Source organism: Hyperolius riggenbachi, chromosome 8, assembly GCF_040937935.1.
Source record: "Hyperolius riggenbachi isolate aHypRig1 chromosome 8, aHypRig1.pri, whole genome shotgun sequence".
Lineage (NCBI taxonomy): Eukaryota > Metazoa > Chordata > Amphibia > Anura > Hyperoliidae > Hyperolius > Hyperolius riggenbachi.
In genome coordinates, this window is record NC_090653.1 from 179,348,967 (window position 1) to 179,368,671 (window position 19,705).

At 43.7% G+C, this 19,705-nt stretch overlaps 1 protein-coding gene across 2 annotated transcripts in view; it reads right to left on the reverse strand.

Annotated features, from left to right (window-relative positions):
• The window catches only part of CCNB3 (cyclin B3), a 267,192-nt gene that overhangs the window by 72,802 nt on the left and 174,685 nt on the right, over positions 1 to 19,705 (reverse strand). For both annotated transcript variants that reach the window (XM_068249684.1, XM_068249683.1), the window contains exons 10-11: positions 15,401 to 15,550; positions 1,113 to 1,243 (exon numbers count right to left, since the gene is read on the reverse strand). In XM_068249684.1, the coding sequence (XP_068105785.1) occupies positions 1,113 to 1,243; positions 15,401 to 15,550 (281 nt within the window). The remainder of the gene's footprint in view (positions 1 to 1,112; positions 1,244 to 15,400; positions 15,551 to 19,705) is intronic.

Below are 19,705 nucleotides of genomic sequence, written 5' to 3' on the forward strand. Positions count from 1 at the left end.
AAGGGGCGATCCGCGGTGATAGACGAGTGTAGAGGCAAAGCTGCAGCCGAAAGCTCTGCCTCTCACGGAAGCTCTCCACCCGCAGTGTGCCCCAGGGGATTTGGGGAGTAAAAACCCTCATTCTGCCGCAGGATAGCGGCGTTTCAACAGGGGCAAACATGCCCAACATAAATAAAAGGTAAAAAGCCTTTTTTAAATTGGCTTCAGAATCTTTAAATTATTTAATTTGAATTCCGTTAAACCTTAAATGTGTTTTGCCTGATTACTCATGTTTTTTCATAAAGTTAACCTGCAAGCTTAAATACTTAAAAAATAAACCCTAAACCAGCAGTTTACCTTGGGAAGGGGAAGCCTCTGGATCCTTATGAGTTGTCCTCAGCCAGCCCAATTCAAAGCAGGCACACAATAACTCCCAACACTATTTACACTGGTGTGCCAGCAGACACTAGCAGCTTTCCGCTCAGGCTCTGGTGGAAATAGCCAAGCCCGACAGGATCTGTTATATACTGTGCAGGTGGCTTGCGCCTGCGCAGTAGAGTGGACCTTATTGGGCTTGGCTATTGCCGCCGGAGCAGAAAGCCACTAGTGTGGCTGTACGCAGTGGTGATTAGCAGACTTTCGGTGGGCCCAGCACTGGATTCCATCTGCTGAGGACAAGGTAAGCCTCTTTAGGCTCCACAGGCTTCCCCATACCAAGATAAGTACCCCTTAGGGGCACTTTTTTCCCCTACAGGTTCACTTTAAAGAATAGCACACATTTTACAAAACAAGACAAGAGTATGTACACCTATGAGCACAACTGTATAGGTCTCAAGTTCAGCTGATCAAAGAATTGCAGATTTTTCTTGATTAATTCATGTTTGGCATTAATTCCAATCTGCATTCATATTGCAACAAATCAAGTGCAGCTGCTGACAGTTTGAATAGGTCTAAGTTCATTCTGCATGCAAACCGCAACACAATTTTAAGACTGAACTGTGGGCATGTCCTTGCACTCTCCATAAGCATCATCATCTAAGTAATGCACACAAAGCCAAATGTTCAGAGAAAAGATTCCCACATCATTATGTTGCCCAGGAAAACATGGCGTATTATTCAACAAAATAACTCACCTATGAGAGTATTTATTCCTTACAGCCTTTAAATTTTCATTTGGTTGATGCTTAAGCAGGAAGTTTAACCTCTTGACAAGAGGCAGTAAGTCCATGGTCTGGTATCCACTGTAGTGTTGCAGAGTAGCCGTCTGAAGTACAAAGCAGGGAAAATTCATATTAAACATACGAACAGTAAACTAGTGGAAAAGTGTGCAAAGTGAAACAAACACAAAAAACAAAAACAAAAAAAAAAAAAAAAAAACCAGTCATGGTTGAAAGTCCCTTCTCATCGTAGAGATGGTCAAATTGATAAAAACTGCAACAAAATTTCAGCTTAAAAAATTGGTGGCTGAAATGGGACCACAGGTAGTTCGACTTACGAACGCCCCGCTGATACGAACGGCATGTATTCTGTGTTTCCATGGGAACAAGTCAAACTTTTTTTTTTTTTTTTAAACTGGGCTTGTAGTTTGAGAAAATCTATTTCCGAAAATTCAAAGAAAAAAATGGCTTTTAACCCATTTTGGTTCCTGGACGTAGAAACTACGTCCAGGAACCATGCGCGCTACCGCGGCCGATTGCGCGCGTGCACGCGCGCTCCCGGCCACGGATTCGGTAGCCAGGGAATCAATGTATCGGGCTATGGTGCCCGATCACTGATTCCTCTCCCCCGCTGAAAAAGCGACAGCTTCTCTCGGAAGCTGCGCCTTTTCTGGCCGTTCCCTCCCCGAAGTGACACTCTAAGCGTGTTACGCTTAGAGCGACGTCATGTAAACAAACTCATGGCCGCCATCTTATGGCCAAAAAGTAATACTACAACTTAAAATAAATATAAATTAAAATGAACACACATTTACATTATAAATCTATTGTTTACCTCCCACCCTCCCCAAATAAAATGTTAAAACTATAAAAAAAAAACAACATTACAATAAAAAAAAAATGTAAATATTTACCTAAGGGTCTAAACTTTTTAAATATCAATGTAAAGATTAAATATTTCTATATTTTTTTTTATTTTAAACTTGTTAATAGTGATAGATGCAAAATGGAAAAAATGCACCTTTATTTCCAAATAAAATATTGTCGCCATACATTGTGATAGGGACACAATTTTAACGGTGTAATAACCGGGACATATGGGCAAATACAATATGTGAGTTTTAATTATGGAGGCATGTATTATTTCAAAACTATAATGGCTGAAAACTGAGAAATAATGAATTTTTCCATTTTTTTCTTATTCTTCCTGTTAAAATGCGTTTACAGTAAAGTGGCTTTTAGCAAAATGTACCCCCCAAAGAAAGCCTAATTGGTGGCGGAAAAAACAAGATATAGATCAGTTTATTGTGATAAGTAGTGATAAAGTTATAGGCTAATGAATGGGAGGTGAACATTTCTCACGTGAAAACCACGGAACCTGAATGGGTTAAACTTGTATAAGCAGGTGCAGAGGTGACACAGAGGGGGACACTGGAGGCACAGAGGAGGGACAGGGGACAGAGATGGCACAATGTTCCGACTTAACAGATTCAGGTTAAGAACGAACCTACAGTCCCTATCTCGTTCGTTAACCGGGGACTACCTGTACAGGTAAAGTCACTTTTAAATCAGCATGCACATTTTAACTAAGTTTCTATCAATAATTAGTATTCACTTGATCATCTTAACCTAATAGGTATACAGGGAGGGTAGAATAATGTCTGTAGTTACTGTTCCATTTCAAATTTCCCAACGCAAGACCGAACTGGAAAATTCACTATTGTTTAGAAGAGTTCCAAATCTAAGGGTTGGTGCACATTGCATGCACCTTCCTAGAAGTCAATAATTTTAAAAGCTTTCGCTAATGTGACGGGCAGCACGGTGGCTTAGCGGATAGCACTCTTGCCTTGCAGCGCTGGGTCACTAGTTCGAATCCCAGCCAGGTCAACATCTGCAAGGAGTTTGTATGTTCTCCCCGTGTGTGTGGGTTTCCTCTAGACACTCCAGTTTCCCCACACACCCCAAAAATACAGGATCTTCTCAAAAAATTAGCATATTGTGAAAAAGTTCATTATTTTCTGTAATGTACTGATAAACAGACTTTCATATATTTTAGATTCAAATACACACAACTGAAGTAGTTCAAGCCTTTTATTGTTTTAATATTGATGATTTTGGCATACAGCTCATGAAAACCCACATTTCCTATCTCAAAAAATTAGCATATTTCATCTGACCAATAAAAGAAGTGTTTTTAAAACAAACAAAAAAATCTACCTTCAAATAATTATGTTCAGTTATGCACTCAATACTTGGTCGGGAATCCTTTTGCAGAAATGACTGCTTCAATGCGGCGTGGCATGGAGGCAATCAGCCTGTGGCACTGCTCAGGTGTTATGGAGGCCCAGGATGCTTCGATAGCGGCCTTAAGCTCATCCAAAATGTTAGGTCTTGCATCTCTCAACTTTCTCTTCACAATATCCCACAGATTCTCTATGGGGTTCAGAGCAGGAGAGTTGGCAGGCCAATTGAGCACAGTAATACCATGGTCAGTAAACCATTTACCAGTGGTTTTGGCACTGTGAGCAGGCACCAGGTCGTGCTGAAAAATGAAATCTTCATCTCCATAAAGCTTTTCAGCAGATGGAAGCATGAACCCACTTTTGACCCAGAAACAGCGGCAGAAGCGCCTGACCTGGGCTACAGAGAAGCAGCACTGGACTGTTGCTCAGTGGTCCAAAGTGAATGAAAGCAACTTTTACATGTCATTCGGAAATCAAGGTGCCAGAGTCTGGAGGAAGACTGGGTACTCTGGGAGAGGGTAATACCAAAATGCCTGAAGTCCAGTGTCAAGTACCCACAGTCAGTGATGGTCTGGGGTGCCATGTCAGCTGCTGGTGTTGGTCCACTGTGTTTTATCAAGGGCAGGGTCAATGCAGCTAGCTATCAGAAGATTTTGGAGCACCTCATGCTTCCATCTGCTGAAAAGCTTTATGGAGATGAAGATTTCATTTTTCAGCACGACCTGGCACCTGCTCACAGTGCCAAAACCACTGGTAAATGGTTTACTGACCATGGTATTACTGTGCTCAATTGGCCTGCCAACTCTCCTGACCTAAACACCATAGATAATCTGTGGGATATTGTGAAGAGAAAGTTGAGAGACGCAAGACCTAACATTTTGGTTGAGCTTAAGGCCGCTATCGAAGCATCCTGGGCCTCCATAACACCTAAGCAGTGCCACAGGCTGATTGCCTCCATGCCACGCCGCATTGAAGCAGTCATTTCTGCAAAAGGATTCCCGACCAAGTATTGAAAGCATAACTGAACATAATTATTTGAAGGTCGACTTTTTTTGTTTTAAAAACACCTTTCTTTTATTGGTCGGATGAAATATGCTAATTTTTTGAGATAGGAAATGTGGGTTTTCATGAGCTGTATGCCAAAATTATCAATATTAAAACAATAAAAGGCTTGAACTACTTCAGTTGTGTGTATTTGAATCTAAAATATATGAAAGTCTAATGTTTATCAGTACATTACAGAAAATAATGAACTTTTTCACAATATGCTAATTTTTTGAGAAGATCCTGTATACAAATAAGAATTAATTGGCTTCCACCTAAAATTGGTCCTAGACTGCAATACATACATAGACATATGACTATGATAGGGATTAGAGATTGTGAGCTCCTCCGGGGACAGTTAGTAACAAGACGATACAGTGCTGCCCATAATTATTCACACCCCTGGCAAAATTTGATTTAAAGTTACTTTTATTCAACCAGCAAGTAATCTTTTGACTGAAAATGACATGTGTCTCCCAAGAGATAATAAGACAATGTACAAACGGCATTATTGTGGGGAAAACAACATCTCAGCTTTTTACATTTGAGGAAAAAGTGTCCAGTCCAAAATTATTCATAGCTTTCTTAATAATCAGTAGAAAATTGCCTATTAATCTTCAGCAATGAACTCTAAATCTTTCAGGTTGGAGGGTCTTCTTGCCACCACCCTGCTCTTTAGCTCCCTCCACAGATTCTCAATTGGATTCAAGTCAGGACTCTGGCTGGGCCACTCCAAAATGTTAATGTTGTTGTCTGCTAACCATTTTTGCTGTGTGTTTTGGTTCATTGTCATGTTGAAATGTCCACTGGTGGCCAAGACCAAGTTTCTCTGCAGACTGACGGATGTTGTTGAGAATCCTCATCTATGGCTCTTTTTTCATGGTGTCGTTTACTGCGATTAACTTCCCTGGTCCATTGGCTGAAAAACCACACCCAAAGCATTAGGTTCTGACCACCATGGTTGACAGTGGGGATGGTGTTCTTTGGGTTGAAGGCTTCTCCTTTTTTATAACAAATGAAGGAAACAGCATTGTGACCAAACAATTTAATTTTTTGTTTCATCTGGCCATAACACAGAAGACGAGAAGTCTTCTTTGTTCAGATGAGCATTTGCAAAGGCAAAGCAAGCTTTTGTGTGCCTTATCTGGAGAAGTGGCGTCCTCCTTAGTCTGTATCCGTGGAACCCAGCAGTGTGCTGTGTCCATTGGATAGTCTGTCCTGAGACATAACCACTAGGGGAGCCCAGATTCACCAGGATGGCCTTGGTGGTGATGCTTGGATTCTTTTTCACCTCTCTCACTATCCTCCTGACCAGCACAGGTGTCACTTTTGGCTTTCGACCAAGACTTCTGAGATTTTCCAGAGAGGAACATCTTGTATTTTTTTTAATAATACTTTGCACTGTAGCCACTGGAACGTGAAAACATTTAGAAATGGCCTTGAAGCCCTTTCCTGACTTGTGAGCAGCCACAATGCGCAGCCGCAGGTCCTCACTGAGCTCCTTTGTCTTAGCCATGACTGTCCACAAACCAACTGCAGAGAGCTGTTGTTTTTAACCTGTTGGATGAAACCAGCTGTTCCCAATTAATCAGGGTAATTAGGATGCTTTAGAACAGCTTGGACTATTTGGAATGGTACAGAACTTTGGATTTTCCCACAGACTGACAGTTTGTGAAGGGTATGAATAATACAATACACACAATAATGCCTTTTGTACATAGTCTTATGGGAGACACCCATGTCATTTCCCGATAAAAAATTAAAATAAAAAAAATAATCACTTGCTTGTTGAATAAATAACTAAGTCAAAATTTGCCAGGGGTATGAATAATTATGGGCAGCACTGTACATATTCAGTAAAGCGCGGTGGAATATGTCGGACTACTACTAGTAATACTACTACTACTACTAGTAATACTACTAGTACTACTACTACTACTAGTAATACTACTACTACTACTAGTAATACTACTACTACTACCGTCTTTCCCCTAAAATAAAACCTACCCCGAAAATAAGGCCTCCCTTATATTTCAAGCATGCTTGAAATATAAGACCTACTCCGAAAATAAGGCCTAGTTGGGGGGGCGCTGTGTGTATGGGGAGGTGTGTGGGCTTTTACTGCACCTCCCTTTTGGCTGCGTTCCCCTCCGTTCCAAGTAATTTCTCCGATGGTGGTGGCGGCGACATGGTATTCAAGCTATGAGGGCGCCCTTTGACCCTCACGCTGCACACAGTACGCTTTGCCGGCTCTGCGCTGCCGCTTCCCTCATGTAATAATCAATGTGCGCCTGGGACGCATCAGCCAGGCGCACGATTATGACAGGAAGGGAGCGCCAGCGCAAAGCCTACTGCGTGCAGCGTGAGGGTCAAAGGGCGCCCTCATAGCTTAAATACCATGTCGCCGCCGTCACCACCGGAGAAACCACCTGGGGGGAGGGGGGTGGGAACAGTCTACATGGGGGTTAAACAGAGCAGATAGTCAATAGGATCCTGGGAATATAGAGACTGGAGAGGGGGGTATGGGGAGCTCAAAGAGTAAGGAGGGTACAAACCATACGGAGGCGATTAAACCTTGTATTGCTTCAGTATGTGCTACACAAAAAGTAACGTGTGGTGGTAATAATATAAAATGCATGCTAACCAATGCTAGAAGCCTTTCAAATAAGATTGGCGAACTGGAGTTGCTGATGAGATAATGACTGATATTGTAGGGGTAACAGAAACGGATTCAATTCAAGCGCATTGTCATTGTGTAACACAACGAAATTACTTTTCATGACAACCCTACGGTGCATATAGGAAACCTAGTGATAGTAACAAGGGTAGGAAGAGAAGAAATTGTACAAGTATGCCGGGTATTACAGATATTTTAACAATTTATACACAGCGTTAATTTTTTCAGAGAGGATTCAGAGTTCATCAAGTTTAAAGCAGATGGGAAAAAGCTGTGTGTGTGTGTGTGTGTATGTGTGTGTGTGTGTATTGATCTAAAACGTTTACCTGATGGAAGGAGCTCAAACAAGGCATTTCCAGGGTGAGTGTTGTCCTTAATAAGGTTTTTGGCCCTTCTCACGCTGCGAGTATTATACAAAAGTTCCAGTGATGGTAGTTCAGTGCCGATAATGGCTTCTGCTGTTTTAACAACTCACTGCAGGGCTTCTCTAGTAGCCTTGGTGCAGTTAGATTAAAAACTCCTCCAACCTTCTAACCATCTTCTCCCGCAGCACAGCAGCACCCTCCCAGTTTAGGTGCAGGCCGTCCCTACAGTAGAGCCTGTAGCCGACTGAAAGGTCCACCCAGTTCTCCAAGAACTCAAACCCTTCCTTGCTGCACAAACTTCTCAGCCACTTATTTAACTCCCTAAGTTCCTGCTGCCTTTCTGGTGAAGCGCATGGTACTGGCAGTATTTCTGAAAACACCACCTCGGAGGTCCTTGCCTTAAGTTTGTCTCCTAATTCCCTGAAATCGTTTAGGACCTTCCATCTTCCACCAACGTGGTCATTGGAACCAATATGCACGAAGACAGCTGGGTCCTCCCTAGCCCCACCCATCAATCTGTCTATGCGTACCGCCACATGCCAAACCCGAGCACCTAGGAGACAACATACTGTACGTCATGCATGGTATCTTCAACAAATTACCCCATCTGTCCTCCTGATAAGAGTCCTATACCACCAACACCTACCTGGCCGTACCTGCACGCCTATTCCCATTCTCCTTACAGCAGTCAGTCTCCTGATTGCTAAAGGACACATCCTGCTGCAGACTTGCTACTCTAGAATAAGAATTAGTTAGAATCAGGTTTTCTAACAACATCTCGTTTACACACTGTGGCCAACTGTACATACGCTCGATTGTTTGTTCCATGTGTGTGTACAGTGTACACTGCACACGATGCACACTGCACCGCATTGCCTAAGATGGAGGCCATGCTAAAACCTAAGGGGATTTGATTAAAAAGTAAATCAATCGATATCCGATATAGAAAAGGCCTGGGCCATTTTCTGCAAGGAGGCAGATCTGTGCACCAGAACCCAGCTGATGCAGGGTTCCAGTGAATCTTATTAAACAGACAATGTGTTGGGACATGCTTACTTAAGCATTGGTGTACCTGTGTTTTTTGAATGTATACCAGAGATTAATTTTAACAAAACTTTGGATATTGCTGTAGAGTACCTGTAAAATAGAAATCAAAACTAATCCTTGTAAGAGTACTTGTAATACAATAATACAATAAAATTTCTATAGCGCTTTTCTCCCATAGGACTCAAAGCGCTTAGGCTCTCTCAGATTCAGTAATTAGTAGGTTGAAGTATTCACACAACAAAAGTTATATTTCTGCAAATGCCAAACTGAACAGGTGGGTTTTCAGTCTGGATTTAAAGAGACTGTAACAAAAAATTCCATCCTGTTTTTTATCATCCTACAAGTTCCAAAAGCTATTCTAATGTGTTCTGGCTTACTGCAGCACTTTCTGCTATCACAGTCTCTGTAATAAATCAATGTATCTTTCCCCTGTCAGACTTGTCGGCCTGTGTCTGGAAGGCTGCCAAGTTCTTCAGTGTTGTGGTTCTGCTATGAACTCCCCTTCCAGGCCCCTCTATGCACACTGCCTGTGTATTATTTAGATTAGGGCAGCTTCTCTCTTCTCTTTTACAAGCTGGATAAATCGTCCTCTGAGCTGGCTGGGCTTTCACATACTGAGGAAATTCAGACAAGGGCAAAGCTGTTTGCAGGAAGAAAAGAGCAGCCTGAAACTTCAGTGCATGAGAACTGCAGGGGGAAAGAAACACACAAATGATCTCTTGAGATTCAAAAGGAAGGGTATATACAGCCTGCTTGTGTATGGATGTATTTTCTATGTGTGGACATACTGTACATCAACCTACTTCCTGTTTTGGTGGCCATTTTGTTTGTTTATAAACAAACTTTTAAAAACTGTTTTTAACCACTTTTAATGCGGCGGGGAGCGGCGAAATTGTGACAGAGGGTAATAGGAGATGTCCCCTAACGCTCTGGTATGTTTACTTTTGTGCGATTTTAACAATACAGATTCTCTTTAAACACGTCCAGGGATGGAGCTGTCCTGATCTGTTGAGGTAAGGAGTTCCAAAACGTAGGGGCAGCATGACAGAAGGCTCTGGGACCAAAAGTTTCCAAGTGGACTCTGGGTATAACTAGATTATTAGAACCTGTTGATCTGAGAATGCGGGACTGCTACGCAGCTGCAACATATCTTTCATGTATCCAGGGCCTAGATTATTCAGAGATTTAAATGTCAGTAGGTTGATCTTGAATAGGACCCTCCATTCTATAGGTAGCCAGTGAAGGGAGTGCAGGACTGGCGTTATGTGGCAGTGACGGGGTTGGTTGGTTAGCAGTCTGGCAGCAGTATTCTGTATCAGCTGTAGGCGGTACAAGACCTTTTTTGGAAGGCCAGTGTAGAGAGCATTGCAGTAGTCCAGTCGGGATGTGATGAAGGCGTGGACTAAGATTGGCAGATCTTCTGGGGGTATGAGGTGCTTGATTTTTGCAATGTTCTTCAGGTGAAAATAGGATGCATTCACCAAAGCAGAGATTTGAGTTCTGAAGTTTAAATCCCCATCAATTAGAACTCCCAGGCTACACACATGATTAGAGCTGCGTAGATCCGTGCCTCCTATTCCCAGTGGTGAAGACTGCAAGTTAAGTTGTTTTATCATGCTCTGCCCTCCAATCACAAGGACTTCAGTTTTGTCTGCATTTAGTTTCAGCCAGTTGTCATTCATCTATTTCTGTAGTTCACGTAAGCAGGCGTTTATAGTTAGAGTTGGGTCTGTCACACCAGGCTTGAAAGTAAGATATAGTTGGGTGTCGTCTGCAAAGCAGTGGTATGACAGGCCATGTTTTTGGATTAGTTTTCCCAGCGGTAACATGTAAATCATGAAAAGCAGGGAAGAGAGGATTGAGCCCTGGGGCACCCCATACTTAAGTGATACAGGGGTGGACAGGAAGGGCCCCATAGACACTTTGTGGGTTCTGCCACTCAAGAAAGATTGGAACCACTGAAGAACTATGCCATCAATGCCGCAGTATTCCTGTAGACTGTTTATCAAGATGTCATGGTCAACTGTATCAAAGGCTGCAGAAAGGTCTAGCAGTATGAGGATCGAGCACTCTCCTCTGTCTCTTGCCATGAGCAGGTGGTTGCATATTTGGATGAGGGCAGTTTCAGTGCTGTGGTGTTTCCTGAAGCCAGACTGGAATGGGTCATAACTGTTGTTTTGTAGGATTTTGGCTTCTAGCTGGAGGTAAACCGCTTTTTCAATTAGCTTGCCCAGTGTGAGAAAACGCGGAAAAGCCACCGCGTGTGCTCAGAACAAGGCGGCTGATTCGGCATCTAACGCGGCGGTTTGCACGCGTGGGCCTACATCTGCCAGTATGGCTAAAAGCGGAGAAACCGCCACATGCCCTAATAGCGGTGCGGCTGGTTCCGCGTCCAGCGCGGTGGGTGGTACACAACACGTCTGGTGTGGCTGGGACTGATAGTCCACGCAGGTTCAGAAGGACGCGCGCGCGCGCTGAGAGGCAGAACTTTTATGACAGCCAGAAGGGAGTCAGCTGACCAAGCCGGTCAGCTGACGATTCAACCAGTTCCCATTGGTCCAGCACTTAGGGGAGGCGCTGGAGAGCGCTGTGCTATATATACACCGGGTGCTGGTCATTCACTGGTTGTCTGCCGTTGCGATCACTACGTGGAAGCACTCAGACCTTTTTGTCAGAATCTGTGTTACCCTTCTGTTATACTTCAGACTAGTTCCAGGGTGTTGATGATCACGGACCTCACACCCAAGACTAGGCATTGTTTATTATCTGTTATGACTTACTGCTTTCCTGACCACTCTTCTGTTCACTGATTCGGTACTTCGCTATATCTTAGGATTACCGAACCAGCCTCCTGTCTTTGTACTTTGTATGTCCGTGTGTTGCCGACCTGGCTTGCCCGACCTTGAGAACTATCTCCCCAGTTAAGAGATAGTTCACATATCAGTCCGTGACATCCTCCTATTGGTGTCGCTCACGCTCTGGTCCTTCCTTCTCCCAGCCTGACTCCTCCCTGCGGGAGATTCTCAGGCTGCTAAAAGGTACTCGTTCTCTAGTGTAGTATTCCTTACTGCCTTTGTACCTGTCCTCCAGATATTGTCCTCAAAGTATTACTGTTGCACCAAACACTCATATTACTCAGGTGTCCAGAGGTTAGTAATATATCTGATTATCAGTGATACTGCAGATCATCAATAATCAGGTATATATATCTGCATTTTTGGCGATACTGCAGATCACCAATAATCAGACCCTCTCTGTGTTACACCGATCGTTACACCCAGAAAGGGGAGGTTAGAGACAGGTGTGTAGCTGGTCATTGCATCTGGGTCCAGGGAGGGTTTTTTGAGGAGAGGCCTGATGATTGCTTCCTTCAGTAAAGCAGGAAATATCCCTGATTGTAAGGAACAGTTAACATTTTTTAGGAATACCGGTACGAACAGGTCGGGGCAGTTCAACATGAACTGTGTTGGGCCAGGATCCAGGTCACAGGTAGTTAGGCGGACGTGAAGGAGGATGCTTGATGCGACTTCTTCATCAATTTCTTTGAAGTTTGACCAAGGTGTTACATTGTCTCTGCTAATGGTCTTCGGCGCTATATTAGGCTCAGATGCTGTAAGTTGGATGGCGGACCTTATAGCCAAGACTTTGTCTGTAAAGAAATGGGCAAATTGGTCACAGAGGTCCTTTGAAGACTCGATATTAAGTTTTTGACATGCCGGGTTGCAGAGTTTTTCCACTGTGCGGAACAGTTGGGCTGGTTTGTTAACTGCATTTGCAATCTCTTGTAATAGAAAGGATGATTTTTTTTTCCTGTGATTACCTTTTGGTAGCTCTTCAAGTGGAGGATTAAGGCAGGTTTGTCTTCTGGGGACTGAGATTTGCGCCACAGTCTCAAGTTTCCGGCCTTATAGACGGTACAGATTGAAATAAATAACATCCATCAGGCTCTAGGCAACCTAACTGTGGGTACATCAAAGATTGATGTACAAGTACTCTGCAGGAGGGGGAAAAAAAAAAAAAAAAAAAAAGTGATAGGCAACACCAATGCGTTCAATGTGCACAACTTTCTCAGTGGACTTACAACAGCTCTGTGGGGAGTACTACTGTGTTCCTTAACCACTTCACCCCAAATGCGTTTTTACCCTAACGGACAAGAGCGATTTTCACCTTTCAGTGCTCATCCCTTTCATTTTCCAATAGCTTAATCACTGCTAATCACAATTAAATGGTCTATATCTTTTTCACTACCAATTGGGCTTTTGGAGGTTGATGTGTTTTCAGTAATTACTTTATTATTTTCTATGCATTTTAAAGTGAAAGCCAAGGAAAAAATGAAAAAATACACTATTTCTCCAATTTCATCCCCTATATAAACACTGCTACTGTGCATAAAACCCACACATTTTCTCTGCCTATTTGTTCTGGTTATTATAGAATTTTAATTATGTCCCTAGTACAAAGTATGGTGACAATATAGTATTTGGAAATAAAGGTGTATTTTTTCTTTGGTGGGTATTTTTTTCACTATTTTTACATGCGTGCGCACAGGAATGCACTGTCTGACTTATAAAAAACGTCCTGGAGCCATTAAGAGGCTCTAGCAGGATGTTTTTATAAGTCAGCTTGTCATTAAAGTGACCCTAAAGTCAAGAAGAAAAAATGAGTTTAACTCACCTGGGGCTTCCCTCAGCCCCCTGAAGCTGATCGGTGCCCACGCTGACTCCATCCGATGTCCCTGGACCGGCCGGCGGCGACTTCCGGTTTCGCCGTCACCGGCCGACAGGCTGGGAACAAGAGTGATTCTCCGCGTTCCCAGCCAGAATAGCGCCCCCTATGCTGCTATTGCGGCCTCCCTATGCCGCAATAGCAGCATAGGGGGCGATATTCTGGCTGGGAACGCGGAGAATCACTCTCGTTCCCAGCCTGTCGGCCGGTGACGGCGAAACCGAAAGTCGCCGCCGGCCGGTCCAGGGACATCGGATGGAGTCAGCGTGGGCACCGATCAGCTACAGGGGGCTGAGGGAAGCCCCAGGTGAGTTAAACTCATTTTTTCTTCTTGACTTTAGGTTCACTTTAAGTGGTTAATTCGTAGTCCCCAAACCCAATTAAACATATCAAATTAATTGATTTCATGAGCAAATGGAGTGCATAAATTTGCATACAAAATTTGAATAAACCTGCATCAACACAGATTTGCATCTCATTAACCATCCCTACTAGCGACAACTACACATCAGGCTTTTATTCTTATAGCAGAGATGTTATTTATTATATATAAAAGACTAGCTGAAGGCCCGGCATTGCCCGGGTACGTATTTAGCTTGTGTTGGCTGCGCCCACTTTTTCTAACACTAACACACAATTACTCAATGACCAAGTTTGTAAGCTTTGCAGTCTTTGGTATCAATAATTTGCATTGAAATGAAACAAATCTAATTGTCTGTTCACAGGCCCCACCCCCTTTCCTGAATTTGAACCACATTCACCTAATGACAAACTGTAACAGGTTTGAGACTTGTGCCATTAACCGTGCAAAAATGGCAGCAATTAAATATTCCCCTTGAAAATCAATAGGTGAATTTTTATTGACTTTTGTAGGCTCCACCCACTTTTCTGAATATTAATCCCAGTCACTCAGTGACCAACTGTATGAAGCTTGAGAACCGTACCATTAACAGTGTAAGAAGGGCTTCAGTTTGCATTTTCCCAGTGAAATATGTATTTGCCTCCGCTCACTTTTTGGTTATGGGGATAAAAAGTATGCTGTTATTCCAGGTAATGTACTATGTGTATCTGACTTTGTGACTGCTTTATTACGACAGCACAAGTAACTATTTTTTGATTGGTATATTTACATTTTTGCTGACCAAGCACTGCTATTACAGTATACATAAGTTATTTATGATAACTTATCTGAGAAATAGAATATTGTATCTTCTTTTCTCTTTTAATTACAATTTAAATTTATTAGGAGTCTGTGCACATTTTACCAACTCCATGTACTCAAAAATTGTTCGCTTTAAAGAGACTCTGAAGCGAACAAAAATTGCTATTTTTACCAGTTAGTTAGCTTCAGAAGTTTCACTAGATGTAAAGCGCTGCATCCCCGCCGCAAAACAAGTGCTTTAGACCCCCCCCCCCAAATCCCGGGGCAAACATCCACGACCAACTTGGTCATGAATTCTGGTGCCCTGTGAGGCAGAGCTTTCTGCTGTAACTCTGCCTCTCCTGCCGTCAATTGCCGCTCGGATCTCTGCCTCTCCCCGCCCCTCTCTGTGAAGGAAGAGTGAGAGGGTTGGGCCTTCATAAACTTTGGCTAGGCTCTGAGCTAATCAAGAAGAAAAAAAAAAAAGAAAAAAAAAAAAAGGAAGAGTGAGAGGGGCAGGGAGAGGCGGCGATTTGCCGCGATTGACATCAGGAGAGGCAGAGCTGCAGCTGAAAGCTCGGTCTCTTCCAGGAAGCGCCGGACGGATTGCCCCCTCGGGGATTTGGGGGGGGTCTAAAGCGTTCGTTTGCGGCAGGGATGCAGCGCTTTACATTTAGTGAGAGTACTGAAGCGAATTACAAGGTAGCAATAGCAAATTTTATTTGCTTCAGTCTCTCTATAACCGTCTCCACAGCCCTGGAATCAAGGGAGTGATAGAGCGTGGCTATGTTCAGCGCTTAGTCCTGAGAAGATGGCGGGAGGGGAGGAGGAAAAGAGTGATAGAGCATTGCAACGCTCGATCACTCCATATGAAGGAGGCCGGAGTTGGGAACAATTACTCAGACCACAGAAGTAGACACGCAGAACCACTACAGAATGAGAGAAACAGATGTGGACCTAGTGTGAAAAGGTGTATACCCTTGCGCCGCCATTCGGACTGTGTTGCCAGATGTATTACTTACCCATCCACCCAAGTTCTTCATTTTCAATGCAAGAAACAAACAACCAGCTGCCATTTTGGAAGCGCGCTCCTGCATAAAGTCATACTCTTGCAAAGTGAGTTCACATATGTAACGGGCAAGCGTAAGAGTTTCCATACTGGCACGGGCGCACTAAGACAAAAAAAAACAACAACAAAGTAAGTACTTCATTTTAGCGTAAACCTAATATTGGCCACACTGATGGGGGGCGCATAACACTAATACTGGCCACAATTATAAGGGGGGGTTGACTGACACACACTGGCCGCGGTACAAATTCTGATAGAGTTCGAGTTAATGGCTACACATGGGGTTTGGAGAGGAGTTTTTGGCTGGGCCTGGAAACTATAAGGGGTTAATATCTGCAATACGTTATGCAGTGCAGCCATAAGCCCCTCCTGGTCCCCAAGTGCAGTCATTAGCTTTGCTGGATAGACTTACATTTGAGTCATTAAACAATTCCAGCTTAAGAGGGTCCAAAATTGGGGCAACTTGTATACGAAAGCGACATATTAGATGATATATGGTACAACTTAAATTACAACCTGAAGTATTAAAAAAATAAATAAATAAAAAAGTTTCACTTACCTGCGACCCCCTGCAGCCGCCCTGTGACCACGCCGTTACCATACGACCCTCCGCGGCTCACTTTTACAGACGCCATCCACAGGGCCAGCGTGGCCATGGCCAAGCACATCCTCGTACTCTCTCCTGTTGCCGTGAGCGCCCTGTGCAGGCGCAGTAGAGGTTTTCTCATACTGCTCAGGAAGCTCCCGGCGACTTGAGCAGGAGCGAGGATACGCGCAGCCAGGGTCGCGCAGGTGCAGTGGCTGTCGAATTGTAAGTTGGCGGTGAACGTAGCCGTGAACCAGAGGATCATTTGCGAATGTTGCAAGCACAAGGCGGATGCAGGGGGCTGGCAGAAGCCCCAGGTAAGCAAAAAAAAATTTTTCTTCAGTTCTGCTTTAGTTTCAAAAGATTTTTTTATTAAGGTGGAATAAAATGGTACAAGACAGCTCAAAGTCCACCTCGGCCCAACATAGGCAGGGCGGGTTAGCAAAAAAAAATTACAAAGTACACTTCAATTACATTCTTGTACATCAAGTAGGCAGCACATACATAAACCGCATATAGTATAGAACAAAATAACAAATGAAAATAACTAAGGATACTCAATCAAAGGCAGATGGGGTACATATGCGTAGCAAAAAGGTTGAAGCAGTAATTCCATCAAGTGGGAGGTATGAAGGACACAATCGATTAAAGTAATACTGGGTTTTCCCCTTGAAGTCAAGTGTGACCCTCCTGTCCAAGCAGGCCACAGCCAAAGAAGTTAGGCCTCCAGAACTGTTTCAAAACTAAGGTTTCCCCTTAATTCCACCCAAGCTTCCCAAATATTAGAGAACTGATCCATGGTATCTCTGATTAAGGTATTTAGACGCTCACATACCATTATATGGTCTATTCTTTGCTCCAGAACCGCTACAGAAAGGGAGGGTTTTAACCACTGAGAGGCTATATAAGTTTTAGCAGCTACCAGTATGAACTGCAGAAGCCTGTGTTGCGGATTTTTGAGTTTTGGGGGCTTGAGGCCTAGCAGGAAAACCTTAAGATCCTTAACTAGACGAGGGGAGAAAGAGATCTTTCTGGTCAACTTGGACCAAAATACCAACACCACCGGGCAGGTCCACCAGGTGTGGTAAGTCGTACAAGCAGCAGGACAGCCTCTAAAGCATAGTTTAGAGAGGGTTGGGTCGATTTTTATGAAGACGGTCAGAGTATAAGTATGATTTGTGTAGGAGATTGAGGGAAGATTCCAGATTGGGGCTTCCTCTAGAGAGAGTCAAGGTATTGTGATCATTGCTCAGTTGTCATTAAAGTGCCTAAATCTTGTTCCCAGTCTAGCATATATGGAAATTTGTAATTGGAGGGGGGGGGGGGGTGATTAAGGTACAGTAAAGGAAGGACAAAATGCCCTTAAGCAATGGGTCATTAAGGCAAATGTTTTCAAAGGAAGACTGCACAAACTCCTGTTCAGGTTTTACTGTGGAGCTAAAGTAACGATAAATTTGAGAAGCTCTAAAAAGTTCTGAAGGTGGCACATTTCTCTCAGCAGTGAATTGATCAAAAGCACAGAATTTACCCCTCAACAAAACCCCCCCCGAGAGAAACTAATCCTTGAAATTGCCACCATCGAAATGCCAGAGGATCTTGACCTGGGTTTCGGAGGAATTCTGTCAGTGGTGATGGATGGGATTGCAAGCCTAACTTAAAACGAACTCTGCGCCAAAGGTTTAACGTGTGAGCTTTGGAGGGAGACTCCCTAGCTACAGCTACAGGCAAAGGCATTTGGGCCAATAAGGCACTTCTTCACGAAATAGGGGAGAGGAGAGCATTCTCCAGGTATACCCAGATAGGAGTATGGGGGCCTACATAATTTAAAGGTAAAGAAGCCAGTTGAGAGGAATTATAACGCTAAAAGTGGGGGACCGAAAGGCCCCCCTCTTTCCTGGGCCAATACATAGTTTTTCTTGGGATTAGGGGGAGTTTGTTTCTCCAGATAAATTTAAATAAGGCCGTCTGCAGTTTTGAAGTCTGATGTCTGTACCTGGATAGGCAAAACCCTGAAAAAATATGCGAGTTTGGGTAGCCACGACATTTATATGGCTGTGACTCTACCAAGCCAAGAGATGCGGGAAATCCCACTGAGACAGGAGGGTCAGAAGTTCCTGCACCAGAGGTCTATAGTTCCACCTGTAAGCTTGAGAAATATCATTACACAGTTTAACACCCAAATACTGGATATAGTGAGGCTGATACTGGAAGCTAAAGACAGAGGCCATAATTCTACCCATGTCCTTAGAATAGTTACAGAACATGATTTCCGATTTTTCAATATTTAGTTGTAAACCTGATATCATGCCAAAGGAGCGGAATGTCTTCAGGAGGTTGGGAGTCGAGATTGTGGGGATAGTAAGCGTAAGGAGGACGTCATCCGCAAATAGGCTCAGCTTTGCTACGTGAAGGGAGATAACGTGGCCCGAGATATCTGGTTGACACCGAGTCCATTCTGCGAGTGGTTCCATAGCTAGCGCAAAAATAGCAGGTGACAAGGGGCTTCAGTTCCACTTTAAAAAAAAAAAACTTTGTAAAATTAGAAATATACAGTATAAGTAATCACTGTAGGATAATCCCAGATCTTGCTAAAAGACTTAGTCCCGGTTCACATTAGCGTTTTGTGCCGAAACTGTCAGTTCCAACGGATCCGTTGTCTGTTCGAACGGCTCCGTTGCGGACCAGTGTAAATACGTTTCTGGTCCGTTTTAGTTCCGTTTGTATCCGTGTTGCATAAGTTTTGTGTTAGTTTCCGGTTTTAAAGGGGAAGTTCTAAAATTAGCATTAAAGATATGCTATATATGCTCCAGAGTTCCAAATGATCAGTAAATACATTGTGGTCATTGTTGAGGAGAGAGCTTGCTGTTTGGACAATGGATCCAGTGCATTTCTACAGCTTCTGGCTTGGAATAGCTTCTTTTTTATATTTACGTACTACTATCGTGTTTCCCCGAAAGTAGGACATCCTCCTAAAGTAAGACCTAGTACATATTTCGAGCTTGCTCGAACTATAAGACCTGCTTCTTAAAATAAGCCCTAGTGGCTGAGGACGTCCCGTCCGTCTGACCAACCCCCCCCCCCCCCCTTACCCCGCTCCCACTGTACCTCCTGCCGGCTCCTCCAGAAAGTCACACTGCCCGACGACCTACCGGTACCTCTACTGCAGATCAGCATGGTATACTGCTGATTCCCCCACCGCCGCTTGTGGCCCCCGTTCTGCCCTGCCTGCCAGCATTATTTTCAAACCGCAGATCAGCAGTAAAGTGTGGTGACGAAAGCTAGTTACACTGTAACAGCACTTCCGTGTACAGGAAGTGACATCTCTGTTTACTTCCAGTACACGGAAGTGCCTGTTACAGTGTAACTAGCTTTCGTCACCACACTTTACCGCTGATCTGATGTTTGAAAATTATGTCGGCAGGCAGCGCAGAATGGGGCCACAAGCGGCAGTGCAGGAATCAGCAGTTTACCACGCTGATCTGCAGTAGAGGTATGTCGGTGGGCAGTGCGACTTTCTGGAGGAGGGGGTCGGCAGAAGATAAAGTGGAGGTGGGGGAATCGGGGAGCACAAGAGGGAAAAATATTTAAGACCTCCCCGAAAATAAGACCTAGGACAAGTTTTGAAGGAAAAAAGAATATAAGACAGTGTCTTATTTTCGGGGAAAGACGGTA